The sequence below is a fragment of the Doryrhamphus excisus genome, chromosome 16 (assembly GCF_030265055.1).
Source record: "Doryrhamphus excisus isolate RoL2022-K1 chromosome 16, RoL_Dexc_1.0, whole genome shotgun sequence".
NCBI lineage: Eukaryota > Metazoa > Chordata > Actinopteri > Syngnathiformes > Syngnathidae > Doryrhamphus > Doryrhamphus excisus.
The window spans coordinates 1,342,727-1,363,137 of NC_080481.1; the positions used below are offsets into that span (position 1 = coordinate 1,342,727).

The following is a 20,411-nucleotide window of genomic DNA, read 5'->3' on the forward strand; positions in this document are numbered from 1 at the left end:
CAGGCTGCACTTGTGTAACTTTAAAAAGCCATTATCTAACTGTGGTGGACTCCTGCATGCGTACTATGTGCAGTACATAAGGGCAAGCTCTGTCTCAGTACTGTATACTGCGTATATCATCGAGTGGAATTCTAGTATTACTAAAACACAATGGCCATTTAATGGCCGAAAGTGACCCCCCCTCACCACCACCCACACCAACCATTAGTATTTATATGTTACATCACAGTGAACTGTGCAGCAATTTCTACTGTGATGAGATGATCTCTTAGTTTTGGCAGATGTTCACATACTGTTTATCCTCAATGACCTACCCACTTTGGCCCTCCATGATGTTGACGACACATGATCACAACAGATGATCCATGGTCATCACAAACTGGAAGAGTACAGCAGAGGGGATAAGTGGGTTACATGTTGGAGGTACCCTGATGTTTGTTTGTGTATTTATATGTTAGCAACATTACAAGAGTATGACGCGGACGTGGGCCAATTTAGGCAATATTTCTGTTAGCATTGTGGAAACTCCTTTGGAGCGGCTGTTAATGAGCATTACTGCCCCCAGCAGGAGCCAAGAGGAATGACAGACATACAGTGACTCAGATGAATAGACACCCTGGCAGGGTGTCTATCGGGGGGTTGCAAGGGTGCTGGAGCCTATCCTAGCTGTCTTCAGGTGAGAGGCGGGGTACTCACATTCATACCTATGGACAATTTGGAGTCGCTAATTAACCTAGCATGTTTTTGGAATGTGGGAGGAAACTGGAGTACCCGGAGAAAACCCACGCATGCACGGGGAGAACATGCAAACTCCACACAGAGATGGCCGAGGGTGGGGAAAGACAAAATAAGAAACCAAAAAGTTACCACTTCCACACAAAATAGGAGGAGAACTCATTCATTCATTCATTTTCTACCGCTTATCCTCACAAGGGTGGCGGGAGGTGCTGGAGCCTATCCCAGCTGTCTTCGGGCGAGAGGCGGGGTACACCCTGGACTGGTGGCCAGCCAATCACAGGGCACATATAGACAAACAACCACTCACACTCACATTCATACATATGGACAATTTGGAGACGCCAATTAACCTAGCATGTTTTTGGAGGAAACCGGAGTACTCAGGTCTCGTAGCTGTGAGGTCTACGCGCTAACCACTTGACCACCGTGCAGCCCGCAAAAAAATAAAAATTTAAAAAAACCAAACAGAACTGAAATATGTTGCTTTTCACCTGATGAAAAGTTCAAGACCCGAGCCTATAAAAGCCACTATACATCTAGCATGCGTGCGGCCAAGCTCCCGGCTCGGTCTCCTCACTGTGTCAGCGAGAGTGGGCTGTTGGCTGGGCTTTGATTGGCCGAGAGCCTGAGAATCCCTCTTCATCTGGGCCAAGCCGCTTTAGATCTTAACCCGAGTGCACCTCTCTCCACATCCCCTCCCTCCATCCGGTCTGCTGCTGCACATGTGGCTCAGGAGGGGGCTGCTGTCCATCACACCTGCTGTGGTGTCAAACACATGCAGGGTGCACACATAATTAGATACGTGTTGAAGCTCAGTGAGATGTCTGACTCGTCCAGACACACTTACATCCGACTGAAGTTTTTGATGCTTTAATCCCGCAGATTAAGGTCATAGAGCAATGGGCTGGAATTCACCTTTTCTGTTTCTTGATCAAACACATCGCCTGCTGTTCAGATGTTTAATATTTGTCGCACCTCAAAAAGAGGCGTTTGGTTTGATGCTGGGACAAAAAAAGTCCTAAACTGACTCCAACAGACAAAAAAAAGTGCAGAGTGCAAAAGTGCCGAAAAAAAAGTGCAGAAAAAAGTATCATTGCCCCCCCGACCAATTTAAATGGGAATCCTCTGCAGCCATCTTCACTTGCTGATCGTTTGTGGGTCTTGCTGCCTACACTTTAGTTCTCAGTAAGTGAAAAGCTTGGGCTATTTTAGTGGTGTCCAAAGTGGAGCCTGGGGGCCATTTGTGGCCCGTGGCTGTTTTTTAATTGCTCCTCGGCACATTCTAAAAATCAAATTTACAATATGCAGCAGTAATTTCTCCCAAAATAAATATATTAAGAAAAAAATCATAATTAATCATAATAATTTATTATGTCATAATATTATATATATATAAAAATATTAAAATATAAAAATAAATATTTTAAAAAATTGTCATTTTTGTACCATAAAGATTAAATTATTTTTTAATTACATTTATATATATTAAATTATTTTTTTTAATTACATTTATATATATATATATAAATTGTAATATGAGAAACCAAAAAATAGTTGTGATTTTTTCAAACGAGGATGGCTGCAGTGAAGACCACACTTTGGCCAGTTATTAACTGCAAAGGTGTTTGATTGAAGTTTTTTAAAAAATATACTTATATTTACAGATATTTTACTCATGCCCACTTAACACTCAAAAGGTGTATATACAAATATACAAACATGTCCCAACATGAGTTCCTCTTACATTGCTGAAAATATGGTTGCCGTTGCAACAGTGGAAAAAAATTAAAAAATTATTTAAAAACCTCCTAAAAACAATGGACTTTGTGTCCAGCAAGATTTTTAGTCACAATTATTTAGCACGACTAGCATTACCACATGGGCTTTGTATAAGGAAGTCAGACAGTTAATAATAAAAATAAGGGCATAATTTTGTCTTCTAAAAATGTTTATCTAAAAAGTTTTCGATTTTAAAAATATTTTCAAATGTCAGCAATTTTATCGTGGGGACAGTAGGGATCTCAGTAGGGAAGCCCAGACTTCCAAGTCCCCGGCCACCTGCTCCAGCTCTACTCGGAGGACACCAAGGCGTTCCCAGACCAGCTGCGTGACATAATCCCTCCGGCGTGTCCTAGATAGATCACATAGATCGACTGGTAAATTGAGACCTTTGCCTTCCGGCTAAACTCCCTCTTCATCACGACAGTCCGATACAGCGACCGTATTAGTGCAGACGCTGCGCCAATCCGCCTATCGATCTCATGCGCCAAACTTCCCTCACTTGTGAATAAGACCCTGAAATACTTGAACTTCAACTGAGAACCATGGCCTCGGATTTTGAGGTGCTGAGTCTCATCTAAGAAGATTCACACAAAGAGTCACAGTAAAAACTGAAGGTCACAGCCCAAAGAGGCCATTAGAACCACATCATCCACAAAACAGTAGAGAGAGATGAGATCCTTAGGAACCGGGACTGGACTCCCTCGACACCTTAGCTGCGCATAGCAAGTTGCTATGCGCAATTCTTTCCATGAAAATGATCAACAAGACAAAGGGCGACCTTGGCAGAGGCCAACATTATCCGGAAACACTCGACTTCCTGCTGGCAATGTGAACCAGGCTCCTGCTCCGGTTGTACAGGGACCGAGTGGCATGCAGTACCACACCACCAATCCCATACTCCCGAAACACTCCCCACGCCACCCGGTTTGCCAATCCAGAGGTACTGTTCCCGACCTCCACCCAATGTTGAAAAGATGTGTCGGCCAAGACAGTCCCTCAACATCCAGAGCCATCCAGAAAGAGACAAAAACAGCAGTAAAAACAATTCCTATGACAACAACAGTGACAAACAGGACTGCATGAGTTCAATGTCAATGATGGCTAAAGGTCACGATGGAGAATGGAGAGCGAAACCGAGCGTTTTGAGCCATCCATACTTCTTTTAGGGCTCACTCCCATATGTGCAAACCTCATTATCTGAAACTTTGGCATCGTTTAACATGAAATCACAACATTTTAACTACATTTATAGGTCAGAAAAGTGGAAAAAGCGTAATAGCCCCCCTTTAGTAATTGTTCACAACTGGCAAGACTGGTCAAAAAATGATATTAAGGCTATTAATAGAGCTTTTAACACGGGGGTCTCAAACACGCGGCCCGCAGGACACTAGTTTGAGGCCCCCGCCTTGATGTGAAAGTTTGTTAAATGTTACTGCGGCCCGTGCAAGTTTGATATGGATGCTGTATGGTATCATGTACCCAGAAAAAATGATTACATTTGATTAATGTTCATGTTAAAGGTTAAATAACTGTTAATAGTTATCCTCCCTATCCGTGTGGAAGTGGTAAGTTTTTGGCTTTTTTAAGTTTGAAGGAAATAACTTGGAGGCTACCGTTTAGGTCGCTAGCTCTCTAGTTTGCGAGTTAGCATGTGTCTCAAGACCCTGCAGTTGCGCAATATGTTGTAAATAAAAAGAGTATAAATGTGACTATAGTCGTGTTTTGTCATGTCTACAGGGCTCTAATAATGCTTTGTTCATTTTAATCTGAAAAAAAAAATTATTTGTCTACCCACCAACTATATGTGCTTTCTTAAGTTTTTATTATTATTATTATATTTACGTATTTATTTATTACTGATTGATTGATTTTTTTTTATTCTTGATTTGTTTATTTTTCATCTTATTTTGTGCAGAAAAATAAAAATTAAGATAATGTTTTATCAGTGCTTTTATTGTAGAAAATCGGAACCAAAGCACTGAAAAAGTTTGTATATTTTTCTGTTTTTAATAAATGCGTTTTTTTTTTTTTGGAAAACCTGGCCCAGTCTCACCCAGACCCTAGCTCCAGTGGCCCCCAAGTAAATTGAGTTTGAGACCCCTGTTTTAACAAGTTATGTAGTAGTTTATCACTGTGTCTCAGATCTTCTCCAATATGTTCTGTGGTAACATAATCACAGTGTAAAAATGCTGAAAATATGATATTATATTTTTGGTCTCTAATCAAAGTGGTTAAGCAGTTTCGATCAGGATGTCAAATGGTGTAATCCTTTTTAGCAGTCAAATCCTCTCAGCATGATGACATTGCCTGGCCGAAGACTGACTTCACTTAAAGCTGCGTGTTGGAACTATTTGCCCTTAAAACAGCTTAAATAAACATAAATGTTGAATGGGCATTGTCTAATTGGTAGGGGTGAGCCGGATAGGAGTACGGAACGAGTACATTTTCGTTATTATCCGTATTCGTGTTTAAAGAAAATGCTCATTATGTATTCACTCTTCTCGCTCTGTGATTGGCCAGTCGCACACAGCGCCCGCCCTCTCCCAAGACAGCAACCGGCAGCCCCAATGGAGGAGCTCAGCGGGGAAGTTGAACGCCACTTTATTTGGTTTTCTTCAGCTCGTCTCTATTTTGGTTTATATCTAAATTTACTTGGTAACTTAACTGTGCAGACCCGTTTTGATCACTTGATGTCGCATTATTATTGTTACCTGCTTCGAGTAGGTACAATTTACTAATCGGACAGCTGTCAAGGCGTTGCAGTTTCAGTCCGTAGCCAATAGATGGCGACAAAGACTTGTCGACTTGTATATGTGAGCTGGTTTAGCTCTGGAGACATACTTGCTCACATGGGAGTGTGTGTGGGATCATTATCATATTGGAAAAATACTATTTGGCACATTTTACCAAGGGAGGTGATGATACTGTACTTCACAATGTCACAGTACATGTTAGAATTTTTGTTTCCTTCATTCCCTATAGCAGGGTATATAGGGAATATAAAGATAACTTACTATATGGGTGTTATTTCATGTCGAGAAGGCTCAGATAACGGTTACAACTAAAATCACAAATACTTCAACTCGCTGATATAATTAATCTTCAAACAGCTAAAATAATGTATAAGGCTAAAAAATAACCAATTAGCTAAAAATGTAATCCAATACTTCTCTACAAGAGAGGAGAAATATGATCTCAGGGAATAACTAAATTTGAAACACTTCTATGCTAGGACTACGTTAAAAAGCCATGTATGGTCATATCACCTTTTACTTCGGTACGTGACAACAAAAAAAATTAAAAATTACAAAAAAAAAACGTAAAAAAAACCTTAAACTATATTAGGAAAGCAGGAAGTGAACAAATGTAACTGTATGTTACTGATTGTAAAAGTACCAGATGGAGGGGTAGGATTTAATAAGCTTTGCTTCTTCCTACTCCTTTTGGACATGTGGAACTGGGAACTGATTATGTAAGAAAATACCTGACTCACTTTTGAGATGCTGTAAATGTAGATGGGCCTACCACAACTATGTAGACGACACGCTACGCCAGTGTCACGGACCTACGTCACCAGATGACTCTCGAGATCTATGCGTCACAGAGGCCGGCAGACTGCTGGAGACTACTCGAGTCTTGACTAGAACCAGAAAATATCATATTAGTCCAGTACTCAGGTCTCTGCACCGGCATCCTGTTGCTTAGAGAATGAACTTGATTGAGCCATAGAAACCATTTCGGGCTGTGAGAACTTCAGGCACGGGTCTCCTGTGGGTGCCCAGAGTCAGGACTGGGTGAGGCAGGGTTTCAGTTTTAATGCCGCCAAAATCTGGAACAGTCTTCCAGAAGATGTGTGACGATCCTCAACATAGGTAATGGCAGAAAACACTTCTATTAATTGACAGATAAAAGCATTTTAGTTATCTTCACTTTTAATTATTTTATGTTGTTATGGAATTATTTTTAACACTTTATTATCTTGCGTATAAATGGTGCTCTATGAACAAACTTGCCCTTGAAATACTGAATAAGGACTACCAGGAAAAGCAAGAGAAATAATGAGTTCACTTGTCCTTTGTTAAACAGAGAACCAAGTACAGATTTCTGGAATGTTGAAAAAACAAAGTTTCCTAATGAGCGCATTACTACCTTGTATAACCTCCTCACCACTCAGTAAATGGCAGTCAAATTTACTTTCAGTGCTATTGGCGCAGCAGTAGAAATGTACACACTGACTAAATGGCTGTTGACAATTATAAGTAGAACCAGATTGCTTGAAGAGCCCGAATGTAAACTATTCAATGATCCTCTGTTCAAAGACATGAAATCCTGTCCTGATAATTATTTGGAGAACAAGGCAGGTTTCCTGCCCAGTGTGTGTCTTCAATTTTGTGTCCTATGTAGTAGGACAAATGCCAAACTATGGTATCGCTGACAAGAATCCCATTGTTTTAGCAGAAAATACAGTTATGCCTTTGGTCCCCTTTAAAATTGAGTCAAGGCAAAAGCTGTGATTGACTGACGGACCCTGGCAAGTAGAATCCTACTCCAAAATATATACCATATGCATGTGAAAAAAAATATGACACTGGATTTTTTGATTATCAGAAACATGTATGTGGCTACTCTGTTGACGTTGAAAACATATTTTCACAGAAGTTTTGTAGTACGGTTGCCTGTGGGTCACAGCTTTTGTTTTGACTTCAATGTATACTCGTGTACTCCATACAAACCATAATACAAACAAAACATGTAGTATTTCTGTTTTTTTTGTTTTGGGAAGCCAAAAACTCTTTACTTAAGTATCCCCGATAACTAACCCGAGCTACGTTTATCATCACCAAAACTGGCTTCACGAGATCTAGCGCGGGGGTAAGTCACCGTTGATGGACTACACTGCTGATGGGGATGTCACACAATTTCATGTAAAAAAAAAAAAAATCTAAACCATTCCTTTAAGAGCTAGCTTAGATATATTGCGTGGGAGACCCATAAAATACACCCTTTAAGTCTTCTCCATGTCCTGCTTATTTATAATAACCAGTGTAATAAAGCTACATACCTGTCTTAACTTGAAAAAAATGACTATACTGGTATTTCAGACCGTCTATTCGAGCGATTAATGGGTGAGCAGTGTCCAGACGGCATGTTTTCAAGGCAATTTTTCTGGATTAAGCACCCGAAAATGGCCATTATTATTATTACAACCAGCATCATCCAATGTTTAAAGTAGCATCCTCTCACAGCACAAGCAGTTTCAGTGGCAGATTACTATCACTGCTCTGCTCCGCTGAAAGAATGCAGATCATTTCGATAGTGGAGTTCAGGGCGCGGACCAGAGCCGACATAACTGGCAGCTACAAGTGAACCGAAAACTTTTGTTATAGATACAGGCAATAGATACAGGCATCTTACCGCTGTGTTAAATCAATCAGTAACCTGAATAATATTGGTGAACGTTGCATTTCCGTGTGTTGTTGGAGTCATCTGTTCATCTCTTGCCTCAAAGGAGCAACAGCTAATCAGGAGGGGAGCTTAATGTCATATGACATCAACAAAGCGAATGTATAAAAAGTTTTTTCACCACTTTTCTGTGCTGTAATTATCGCATAGTACTCATGTAGGATGACTACAACTATACTGTATGCCTACTGGAGAAATAGACAACATATAATGTAGGTCATACTAGTCCGGGATCTTAAAAATCCAGGTATAAGACCATAAAGTTAATTAATTCATCTTAATTTTTTAAAGAATTATAAAGTCAAGTTATTGCAGAAAGAGTTTTAACATCGAAATTCCAAAAGTGCAAAGATTGGGACAAAAGGAGAAGCAGATCAGTCATTTTTAATTCCTGTGCACACAGTCTGCAAACCTTGCAAAGTGAGTCCACATGGGAATACATGGTTTGAAAATTTGGAATAAACTGCCCTGTTGGCCTAACACCATGATGTGCAACGTTTAAACAGTAATGACGTTAGGAGTACGTCTCTCCACACGCGGCTTTTCCCTACTTTCTTTATTTATCAGTCTCAGACTGAACTGGCTGATACTTTACACCCGCAACATTATTTTATCTTGGTGATGAATTATTTCAGACCCATTTCAGAAACACTCAAGATTATCTGAAAAGCTTTTCAATCTGAAAACACATTTGGATCAAATTGGGTGTTGACATCCTGGAAGCCAAACGGCTATAGACGCTATCTTTACTGTTTACGTTAAGATGGCAGCTCTCAATGCATAAACATTTGAGAATATATTTTTCATGTCATATCAGATGATTTTTTCTTCAGCTGGCCATTTTGACAGACAACACCGGCACATTTAATTCCAACAGGTCAAACACTGAGCAGCCTGATTTATCAGTGGCACGGTGTCACAAGCAATCATCACTTACATTATAGCAGAGCAGCTGTGTAAGCTATGCAGAAAGTAAAAGGTACACCGATGATATGCTACTTCTTCTTTCCACCTTTAGCAGCTTTGTCTAACCCTTGGATGTACTTGCGAGGAATTTGATAATGATCTGAAATGAAAGATGAGAGAGAATGTTTACTGAGAATAACAATACAATTTCAGAAGATATAAACAACAATGGGAGAAGGTGCCAAACCGAGCAGCAAACGGCCGACTTGTTGAATCTGATTGCCTTGAATCTGGACAAGGACGTTGTTCTTAGACCCAGGAACAGGCTGCAGGACAGAGCTGGCTTGAACTTTGTGCTGCAATGCAGTGGCCACAGCGGGAGGATCCAAACCGTATACTTCCAGGTTCTTTATTAGAGTCACCTATATGGAGCACATGGAAACCATTAAAGCCTCCATAAACCTATCTCCATAACATAATGGAGAGTTGTTAAATTTAATGAGTTGGCATTCATCCTTGAAAAGGCAAACACAAAAGTGAAAAAAAGACCTGTATGTGTTAATGTCTCATTTATGGTAACTGGCAATGGTTTCAACAACTAGCAAAAAAGGCCAATACACTATCAAATTAAAGCAAACATAAAAACAATAACAATGCTCATAATTGCTCCATACTATCACTCCCTATTCAAGGTTTTATAACACACACATATATACATTAGGGTGCATCAAAAAACACACAATTATTATATTATATATATTATGGCTGGATACTAAAAGTGTTCCAATATATGTAGAAACAACACATACAAAATATTTTTCCAATACATGATTATTTAGCGGTGCCACCATACATCTGTTTTTGTGGACAGTTCAATGGTCGCCATGGAGATTTGAGGTCAGCAAAGACTGCAGCTCAAGAACTCTTAGGTGATCTTTATGTTTTTGTTGGTATTTATACTCCTATTACATATTACTAGCAAATTTGTTGTTTTGTCTTTGTAATTTGAATAATTTGTAGTCATATTTTTTCGATATTTAGTGCTCATTGCATCTACAGTAGGTAACATTATCTAGCTACAGTTTGCTAATAACAGTTAGCTAATAGAAGAGCGAGCATAACATCAACAGTAATATACAGTAGACAGTATTACTGATGCCTCATATTTATTGAGAGTAGTACTGTAGTCCTACATAATGTGATATACACTTGTCCATTTATTATTTTTGGCACTGTGCAGCACAACCCACCAGCTCTCCTAAGATGCTGGTTCCTTTCAGACCAGCAGTCGCAGCTTGGTCTTTGGTCTGGGCCCCCCTTTGATAACCCTATAGAAAATGATGCTGTATAGAAGTTCATTGTACTCAACATTTGCAGGTCAATATTTTGGCAATTAGACTAGAAATTGCACATTTTCTGAAATTTTACAAAAGTTTATGGATGAGGTGGCACCTCTAAATCTCAATGGATTTCCTAAAAACTTTGCAAAAGACATTTTTATGTTTATTAGAAAAAAATGGAATGCCAGCCAAATTGATATTATGAATTTAAAATTTCCCATTCAAATTTGATGCACCCTAATATACATATATATATATATATTTACATACATATACATATATATTTACATATATACATACATATATATATGTGTGTGTGTTAGTATTTCTATTTTAAAAGTATTATACAGATGTACAAAGATAGAACTCAGGGTGATCACCTTTTTATTGCCGCCTCGAGAAACAACAGTGATGTCTATGGGCTCAATGTGGCCCTTCTTGACGACGGGTTTCTGTCCAGGAAACACTATCTGATAGCACCGCTGCATTCTCTCCAGCGTCCTATAAAAAAAAAAAAGAGGTAAGTCTTTCTTTTATCATTTGTTTCATGAGGTAATTAATATCAAAACAATATTTACTTATTTATTTAAGTAGTATTTACTTATTTATTTTGCTCTATAATTATTTTTACAAACTCGGGTGTTGAAACTGCTTGAATTAATTTCAAGTCTGAGGGCGGGGCTAATGCACATCTACTCAAATGATTGCTTTGGTATGAAGCCCGAAAATCTTTCTAAACATGACAGACACGGAGAACATACTCCAAACTTTGTTGGGATACTTTATTTTAAACCTTGCAGAATATGTTGAAGTGGGATCTGCTGACCCACAGCACGTAGCAGTAAAGGGAATTTATTGTGTTATTATGTTGTTGGGAGTTATTTCTTCACTTTATGACCAAGATACTGACTGGAGAGTGACTGAAAACGTAGAGGAAGTACTCCAGCACTTCTCCACCAAGGTTCAACGTGGACGACAGGGCGTTTGGCATTTGATGTACCGACTACATTTCTGGAGTACTAGGTTCTGTCTGGTAGACCAGCTCATCAAATTGCAGCTATGTTGCCATTGCAGCTATGAAATGTTTTTATTATTAATGACTAAAAAAAAATCCAAACATACATGACCGTGTGTGAAAATTGATTGCCGTGTAAAATCTAATAACTGGTTGGGCCATCCTTACCAGCAACAACTGCAACCTAAGCTTTGCGATGACTTGCAACGAGTCTCTTACAGTGCCGACCCACTTATGTCTCCAGTATTCGACTTAGGTAAACAATACTCGACTTAGGTGTAAGCATAAGTCATGCAAAAACGTGGCATTTCGTGTCGATGCACATTATATTTGTCACAAATCGTGTACAAACTAGTCTTCACTGCAGGACAACGGGGAGGCAAAATGCGTCCACGTGTCAAGGTGGCATATAACCACATTATCATGTTGTAGTGATAGAAAAGGTGTAGTTACCTACTGAAAAGGTCATCCCACTTAAAAGAGACTATATCCTGGTATTCAGATTTTTCAAGCAAACAGTCACATAGTGTTGGGTTGATGCTCACATAACTGTTTGGGAGAAACAAAAAACAAATGACCACTTTTTTTTTTTTTTACACTCGAGCGTCATTTAACTGGATGGCAGGGAAATTTGTGGCAAGGAACCTTGTTCGGCTTTCATGGTAAAATCTGTTTGATATATCCGACCAATCGTAATCAATTTTGTGCCACAGATTTTCAAAACTTGGGAAAAAGGACCATGACACTTTAGAGTCACATTTTAGTGTTTTAGATGATTAGAACAGCATCAGTATCACATGGCGTTGGCAAGTAAATGTCAGTGACACTTCATGTCTTCTGACATTTACTATTGTTTATCAATAACATGAATTCCTTTGCCTTATGTTTGCAGGCCAGATAAACAATTTCATGGACTAGAGCTAAGGGTTCTAGTCACTCTAGGCTATTTGTGCAATACTGCAAATAGGTGTCAAAGTAATCCTTACTCAATTAAGTTTTTCAAATGAATTACCGGGGAACCTCAGTTAGTGTCATTCATCCATTCCAGAAGGTCCGACTCAAACGGAAATCTACTCTAACTCGTCTTTTTCCCCATTAGAACATTTTGTGATAAAAATACTTTACAAAGACCGTTGGTGTATTAATAAAGCGACAGGGCGTGCCATTTAGTACGCTAACCAGGAAATGTATTCGAAACCGAGGCAAAATGGCTGTGTAAATTTAAACCAAAAAATATGCTAACCAGGGCATACACTAACTGAGGTTCCGCTGTAAAAAGTATTGAGGGAATCAAATCATCAAATCCAAAATTGGACTCACTTCTTATTGTTTTCATCCACCAAGTCATTCATCTTCACATAGTCGGTGACAATACTTCTCACCTCAGCAGGCTGCAGTATCACACCTTTCCTGCAGGAAACATCAGAGAACATCTACTGTGGTAATATCAGAGAAGATGGGGAATAATCATTGTGATGTATGTACATTTTTATACTGGTGACTTATCTCATTTAGAGTACGCATTTATGTGTAAACATTTTTAAGCTGTAACCTTTTGAAAAGTAATATGAAAACATAATACTTTCTTGGGGCTGCCCGGCGGTCGAGTGGTTAGCGCGCAGACCTCACGGCTAGGAGACCTGGGTCCAACCCCACCCTCGGCCATCTATGTGTGGAGTTTGCATGTTCTCCCCGTGCATGCGTGGGTTTTCTCCGGGTACTCCGGTTTCCTCCCACATTCCAAAAACATGCTAGGTTAATTAGCCACTCCAAATTGTCCATAGGTATGAACGTGAGTGTGAATGGTTGTTTGTCTATATGTGCCCTGTGATTGGCTGGCCACCAGTCCAGGGTGTACCCCGCCTCTCGCCCGAAGACAGCTGGGATAGGCTCCAGCATCCCCTGCGACCCTCGTGAGGATAAGCGGTAGAAAATGAATGAATGAATGAATACTTTCTTGGAAAAAAAATGTCTGGCGCCTAAAGGGTTAATAAGGAAACATGTTCACGGTCCTCCCCTCATCCCCTTTGAAGACCACTGTGTAATGTCAGGAGTTATTCAGCTGGGAAAAATAAATGAATGAATCATTTCAAAACATGCATTACGCAGAGGAGTTGAGCGATTGAGTAATTTTATCCAACCACTTTCAAAAAGACGTCGGAGGTTAAGGTCAGCCAAAGGGCAGCAAGCATCTGAGTCAGGGTCTCATTCAATAAGGAAATCCAAAACATCTGGATCCGAGCTAACTTACAAGCTTCTGCTCACCTGCCATGACTGCCTGCTATCTGAATGAACGATGTGGATGCATCAAGAGTCAAGGTGATGTATAACCACCCCCCTACACACACACCTTTTGTTTGCATCTTGAAAAAGAGGCTCCAGTCGGGTGGACACAGAGTATAAAACGGTGATCTCAGGAGGACGATACATCGTTTCTCCTCCTCCACTCGGTAGCGAAATTTCTTCAACCTCTGCCTCCTTAGGCACACAGAAGGAGCGTAGTCTGTAAGTGACACACACAAAAAAAAAGAGAATACATCAAAAGGTTAAATATTGTTCAGTGTGAATTATGATATCCGTAAAGTTTTATTTAAAGCCAAGCTCACTCTGGGTTTTTCCAGTCCACCTCTACAATGCTGTCCACACCCTTGGCCAGCTCTTTGACCCGCACCAGGCTGTGCTGCTGCTGCATGACCTGCAGAAACTTGGACAGCTGTTGGAAGAGTGCTCCTATAAATGCAAGTGGAATTCCAATGTATTCTAAAATAAATCATGTGCAACCCGTCACATTGTGATATACCTTTTTATAACTGGATTTTTTAATATCTAGTTTTTTTCCGCTCGGGCTGGAAAAAAAAACACACAATGTTAGAATAAGTGAATTCCTCTTTAACAATGGTGGGAATAATGAGTAATTCTTTACCAGCATGAAAACATGTGGTTGCGGAGAAATGTGCTTGTCAGCAGAGGGAGCTCTGATTTCTTCACTTTGCTTTTGAGAGCACAGAGGAAACACTGTAGAAACAGGGAGTCCATGTCCTCTGGAAAATGAAATTATAAGCAAAGTCACATTCTTTTCCTCTTACATCACATCAGAAAATACTATTATCTAGTTTCATCAACAAATCACAATCATGTGCGCTCAAAATAGGTCTGCAATCAATTAGTAGTGAATTTGATAGAATCTGTCTTCTCTGAAGTTGTATCCCATTAAAAGAAGATGACCTGCGGTGCAAAAACCACAGTGCCTGAAGATCTTAAGCATATTGTGAAGGTTCACACCATTGTATACATTATAGTATATAGCCCTGGAAATAACCACTATGTCAACATAACACTACGTCAATTTAAAAAGTAATACCCATCCACTTATCCTCACTAGGATCGCGGGTATGCTGGAGCCTAGAAATAAAACCTTGATTATATAAACAATTAAACCAACTGGTCATTTGTTATTTTTTCGTGAAATGTTAAAATTCATTCATTCATTCATTCATTTTCTACCGCTTTTTCCTCACGAGGGTCGCGGGGGGTGCTGGAGCCTATCCCAGCTGTCTTCGGGCGAGAGGCGGGGTACACCCTGGACTGGTGGCCAGCCAATCACAGAGCACATATAGACAAACAACCATTCACACTCGCATTCATACCTATGGACAATTTGGAGTGGCCAATTAACCTAGCATGTTTTTGGAATGTGGGAGGAAACCGGAGTACCCGGAAAAAATCCACGCATGCACGGGGAGAACATGCAAACTCCACACAGAGATGGCCGAGGGCGGGGACCGAACCCTGGTCTCCTAGCTGTGAGGTCTGCGCACTAACCACCAGACCGCCGTGCCGCCAAATGTTAAAATTTTCCTTGTCAATTTGTTATTGCTCTTTAAACAAACAAAAATTTCCGTAGAATTTTCGATTACTAAAATAGTCGATATCTGCAACCCTATCAAATGAATCAATTATCGGTGAAAATGTAGCCTATATGACAATATATATTAAACCATTAACGCCAAAGTTGCAAGATTGCGGCAAGTAGCATTGTTGAATTTAACACGCCAAAGAGACAAATATACTGCAGTTACACCAAGAAATGGCGGACATATGTGACTTTCATATGAGCAACACTTGTGGGTGTGTTTCTATTGAAATAACAGAGAGGCCCTTTAAGGCTTCCTTTTGTTTTAACACCGTGCCGATAGTAGATGTATCACAGTCATATTCTTTGGCGAGATCAACCAAATGAAAACTGACTGAATCTGTTACCTTGTGGTGACTTCTGATCATCTGGGTTATCATCCTCTTCCTCGTTTGTTTTTTCTCTCGCCTCTTCATCCTGCTCGGCCAAGCTCAGCTTGGCCACATCAGAGCAGGTTTGATCTTCATCCGACTTGATTTGTTGTTGCTTTTGCTCTACAATCTGTTTGCCGTCCTCCTCTTCTTCTTCTTCCTCCTCCTCTCGCTCATCAGGCGGATATTCTTCACCGTATACAACAGGTTGTTCACTCTCTGGTATAGTGGGGGGATTGGATTTTTCTCCAAAGGCCCTAGATAAGACATAAACAGATATTTAGAAATGACTGAGAATTACAAAAACACATGCAGGTGGATGTACACATGTTGACACTACACTGAATTAAATGGCATCAGAAGGATTTGGAATGGTTTTGCAGGGTCCCTGAACATGAAATGGATTGTGGCGTATTGGAAGAGTTGCAAACCTCGCTTGGTGAGGGACTTCACCGACTCACAGAGTCGCTGCTTTCTCTGCGACTAAGGAAACAATCTGTTTTTGATTTAAATCTAGACATTAAAAGGACGGCCGGGAATTCTTTATGGAGCACCGCGACGAGAACGAGGCAGTCGTCCAAGAAAATCGGCCTTATCAATGGGGTTGAGGATGTCCCTGATTTCAGTGCCAAGTGGCGATATCTTTGGATGCGAGTCCTTGAATCCTCCAGATCTTCCAAGTTTGGCTTGGTAGAGTTTTTAAGTGGTTTTAGCTTAAAATACTTTGGCGTGTGACCAATCACAGTGGAGGCGGGACGTGGGTAAAATTAATTAAAACAGACCATTTTGGCGGGAGACACAAATCCAAGAAAATATAGCCTAGCTCGTTCACCCTCAGGCTGCACAAGGGCTAAACTATTCCTACATTTAAAAAAAAATGTGACAAGTAGAAAATAAAGTCACTCACCAGAGATGATCCATGTATGTGTGCAAAACACATACTCCTTTCCCTTTCATGCCCAAACTGAGCATTTCTGCGCTGGAAACTGCAGCTGTGCCAACTGCAACTGGAGCTCTGGAATCATTACAATGAGTTAGGCCAAGAACTAAAAGGGGTCTAAAAATATATACATATTTTTTTTTTTTAATTTTCAAGACTTGGTACCTGTTATTGACAACTGTAACAGCACAGCAGTCCCCCTTTTTTATTTCTGGGAGACCGTTAGAAGGCACCACCACACCTGGAAGCATGAGATCTATGGACACAAAGTTATTCAGAGACTACCTGTAACATACCATAATTTTACCTAAAGAGGACCAATTATGCTTTTTACACTTTTCTGACCAATAAATGGAGATAGAATGTTGTATTCTTGTGTTAAACGATGCCAAAGTTTCATATAATGAGGTTTACGCATTTGGAAGTGAGCCCCGAAAGACGTTTGGGATGGCTCAAAACGCTCCGTACCACAAAATCCCAAGGAATACATGTGAATAGGTGTAAATGCTGGAAGAACTATAAAGCTTTCTGTGCTAGTTATTGTGTGTAGCTGCTCTTTACGAGTCCACAACTCAATACAAAGGGCTGAATAATGGCACACCTGTGCAATGATCATGCCAGCTAATCAACATTTTGATATGTCAAAACATTGAGGTGGATGAATTATGAACGATCACGGACACAGATTTAGACAGATTTGTGAACACTATTTGAGATAGGCCTATTGTGTACATCAAAAAAGTTTTAGATCTGTGTGTTCAGCTTATGAAAATAGGAGAAAATGTGTTGAAGTGTTCAAAAATGAAGCATACCAGCTCCTCCGATCATCTTGTCAAGTACAGGAGGCCATGTGCTGAACGTGGGGAGGACATTGGGGAAGCGCCAAAGCATATAGACTTGAAAAACACAACAATTCACATTTAAATTGTGTTACCTTGTGTATTGAAAATACACATACAAATAGATACAGTATAATGGAAAACTTCTATATATCATCAAAATTATATTCATTACATCAAATTTATGGGATTAATTCCTTTTTGAATCACCTGTAGGATAAAGTTGTTTCTCTAATTCAAAGAACAGCGGATTTTTCTGAAGAACATATAATGCCACAGATTCTCCTTTGTGAGCATAAATCTTCACAACATTCAATACTTCTTTGTTGGGGATCAGCTGAGTTAAGTCATCAGAAGTCAGGGAAGGAAAGGCTGCCGATACGTCAGCCTTGAGCTTTCTCCTAGACAGATAAAACAGACAAATAGTGTCATTTTTATTGAACAATATTTTAGTATTTACTCTTTTTCCTTTATAAAGCCCAGGTTGTTGGGATCAGCAATTTCAGGTAAATATATCATATAGCAGACGAACACTGTGATAGATCAGAAGTGAAATGAAGTTCATATGATTTACAGAAAGTATGCAATATATATTTAAACAAAAGTAGGGAGGTGTCTAAATTTGGGCACTCCAACAGAAAATGGAAAATCAATATTTTACAGAAATAAACGCTTCCTATAGCTACCAATCAGGGTCTGGATTCTGATTGAAGGTATTTGTGTATTTTTGCTAATATTTACAAAACATTTTCAAACGGCTGTACGTATTCAAAATGTATTTACAGTGTAAACCAGGGGTCTATAACTCTTTTCTTCTGAGAGCTACTTTCGCAAAATAAAAATAGCCAAGAGCGAGTCGGTGTTGTAACATTTTTGCTGGTTCTCTCTGTAGACTAAATGCTAACACAACAGTTAGCAAAAAACAAGTGACTGGTGTGACTCACCTGTCTGATGTCTTCATTACGGTGTTTGATTTAACACGAAACGCTTTAGTAAACATGTTAGCACAAAAACTGCCAACTTCAAATAGATAAAAGTGTAATTATGTGACATTACATGCCAATGGCGAAAATAACAAGCATTGCTGTCAGCTGCTCCAGCTCCCTGTTGCGTTCAATTGTATGGCATGTATTTACGTCCGACGTGAAACAGGATGCTCACGTTTTGGTTCCGCTGAGGAAGGCTGTGTTTGAATCCGGGGTCTGCTTCCGCCAGGCAAGAAGCATATCCGGTCTACGAAGGACACACGTTTGGAGGCTCCTCCTCCAGCCGCGAACCAGCTTTCCTCACACTTCCTGGTTGTGTCACGTGGTCTCATGTTTATCCGTACGTCGTGACAGAATATCTGCCTTCTTTTGCGACAGTAGAGTAAGAAAGTAGCAACATAAAAAGTGAAGGCGAACATGCATCAGTCCACATCATGTTCCAGTGACAGACACAATTAAGACATATTTGTTCATGGAACACATACAGCAGCACCATGAACTCATTTATTTAAAATACATGTTTCATGAACACAAAAACGACAATGATCCTGAACTAAATTGACGTCACTGAAATGGGAAACAGGTGCGGGGGGGTTTAAGTGCCAAGCAACGGAAAACGCAACAGAGCAACACAGGAAGTGAATACAAAATAAGGGCATGAAGCAGGAACTAAGGCATGAAAGGAAACTAAATGAACTGTCACGTAGGCCAACTCCCACATCGTGACATTTTTCTATTTTTACGTTTATTCTAAAGAGCCCAAGGGTCCTCATATATACTGTATATCTTCTACTGTCTCCGCTCTGAGGTGAACAGGGTCACTTAATGACCCCGGTCAACCGGAGGTAACCTGGTGGTGATAGCGATTTGACTGATTTATTATTCCTTATCTTGGGAGGTAAAGTGTCTGTTTTATGTGACAAGTCTCTGTGTATTTGCTTTCATGTCTTCATGATATAAGCCTGTATGTCTTCCTTTTCTGTGGTGCACTTAAGGTTAATGTTAAATTAATATATTATAAGTGGCTAATGCGTATGTATGTAATGCCAATTGAACTAAATAGATACAATGCAAACACAACAGACATGTAAGGCAATGTACGGAAATCAAAATATTCTGGCCGGAGATCAGGCTCACTGTTGGGAAAACGATTTTATAACCCTTTACAATTTTTATTGGGTATTCGGGGCTCTGAGAAACCTAACATTTCTAAAGGGGAAAGAACATTTATAGATTTTAACTTGCTTAGAGCAAAGAAATGTATCAAACTCAAATACCTTGTGTAGAACACCGGTTAAGACAGATGTTATCCAGCCTCCTGCTGGAAAGGATGTGTTAAAATAAAAATAACTATAAAATAACTATAAAAACAATCTTCACTCACTAAATGTACTGCAAAAAAGGTCAGTAAGGATAATTCATAATGCCGCCTACAGAGAACATATTAACGCCTTATTTCTAAAATCACAAATACTTCAACTTGCTGATATAGTTCATCTTCAAACAGCTAAAATAATGCATAAGGCTAAAAATAACAAATTAGCTAAAAATGTCATCCAATACTTCTCTACAAGAGAGGAGAAATATGATCTCAGGGAAGAAGTACATTTGAAACACTTCTATGCTAGGACTACGTTATGCTAGCCATAGCATTTCAGTATGTGGAATCAAACTATGGAATGGATTGAGTAAGGAAATCAAACAATGCACAACGATGAGCCAATTCAAGAAACAATACAAGCAGTTGATGTTTGCTAAATACAAGGATGAAGAGTCTTGAACCAGTCATGATGTGCTATATATATCACTATATTGACACGCACTATGGTACCCATTATGTGGTCATATCACCTTGTAGATAGACTCCCTTTATTGTCATTGCACAAAACACAGTAGTGAAATTGCCAACGAAATGTCGTTGCCTGGCTCCCATATAATAACAGACACAAAAGAAGATAAGTAATAATAAATAATAATAATAATAATGTGGAGAATAAATAGATAGAATAGACACCAAATGTGAACAACATAATGTAAAGTGCAGCTTGAACAGTAAATTGCCCAAATAATTTAGATAATTTAAATAAATAATAATAATGTAAGTAAGGTAGAGGGGCT

General features: G+C 39.5%; 1 protein-coding gene across 3 annotated transcripts; it reads right to left on the minus strand.

Moving 5' to 3' along the window:
• Nucleotides 1–4,466: 4,466 nt before the first annotated feature.
• eif2d (eukaryotic translation initiation factor 2D) lies at nucleotides 4,467–18,703 on the minus strand. Of its 3 annotated transcripts, XR_009119811.1 has the most exons (16): nucleotides 18,252–18,689; nucleotides 17,518–17,708; nucleotides 17,281–17,364; nucleotides 16,634–16,724; nucleotides 16,436–16,543; nucleotides 15,505–15,785; nucleotides 14,168–14,285; nucleotides 14,045–14,090; nucleotides 13,851–13,957; nucleotides 13,595–13,747; nucleotides 12,565–12,654; nucleotides 11,698–11,793; nucleotides 10,610–10,730; nucleotides 9,137–9,311; nucleotides 8,921–9,049; nucleotides 4,467–6,382 (listed from the first exon to the last, which is right to left on the minus strand). XR_009119811.1 is itself a non-coding variant. In XM_058052004.1 (15 exons), the coding sequence occupies exons 1-15, from the start codon at nucleotides 18,305–18,307 to the stop codon at nucleotides 8,979–8,981; spliced, it is 1,788 nt and encodes a 595-aa protein (XP_057907987.1). In that variant the 5' UTR covers nucleotides 18,308–18,677; the 3' UTR covers nucleotides 8,131–8,978. The 3 variants fall into 3 exon arrangements, 2 of the variants coding, with proteins under 2 accessions (XP_057907988.1, XP_057907987.1); XM_058052004.1 differs by lacking the exon at nucleotides 4,467–6,382 and having other exon boundaries at nucleotides 8,131–9,049; nucleotides 18,252–18,677; XM_058052005.1 differs by lacking the exons at nucleotides 4,467–6,382; nucleotides 11,698–11,793 and having other exon boundaries at nucleotides 8,123–9,049; nucleotides 18,252–18,703.
• Between the last annotated feature and the right edge of the window lie 1,708 nt (nucleotides 18,704–20,411).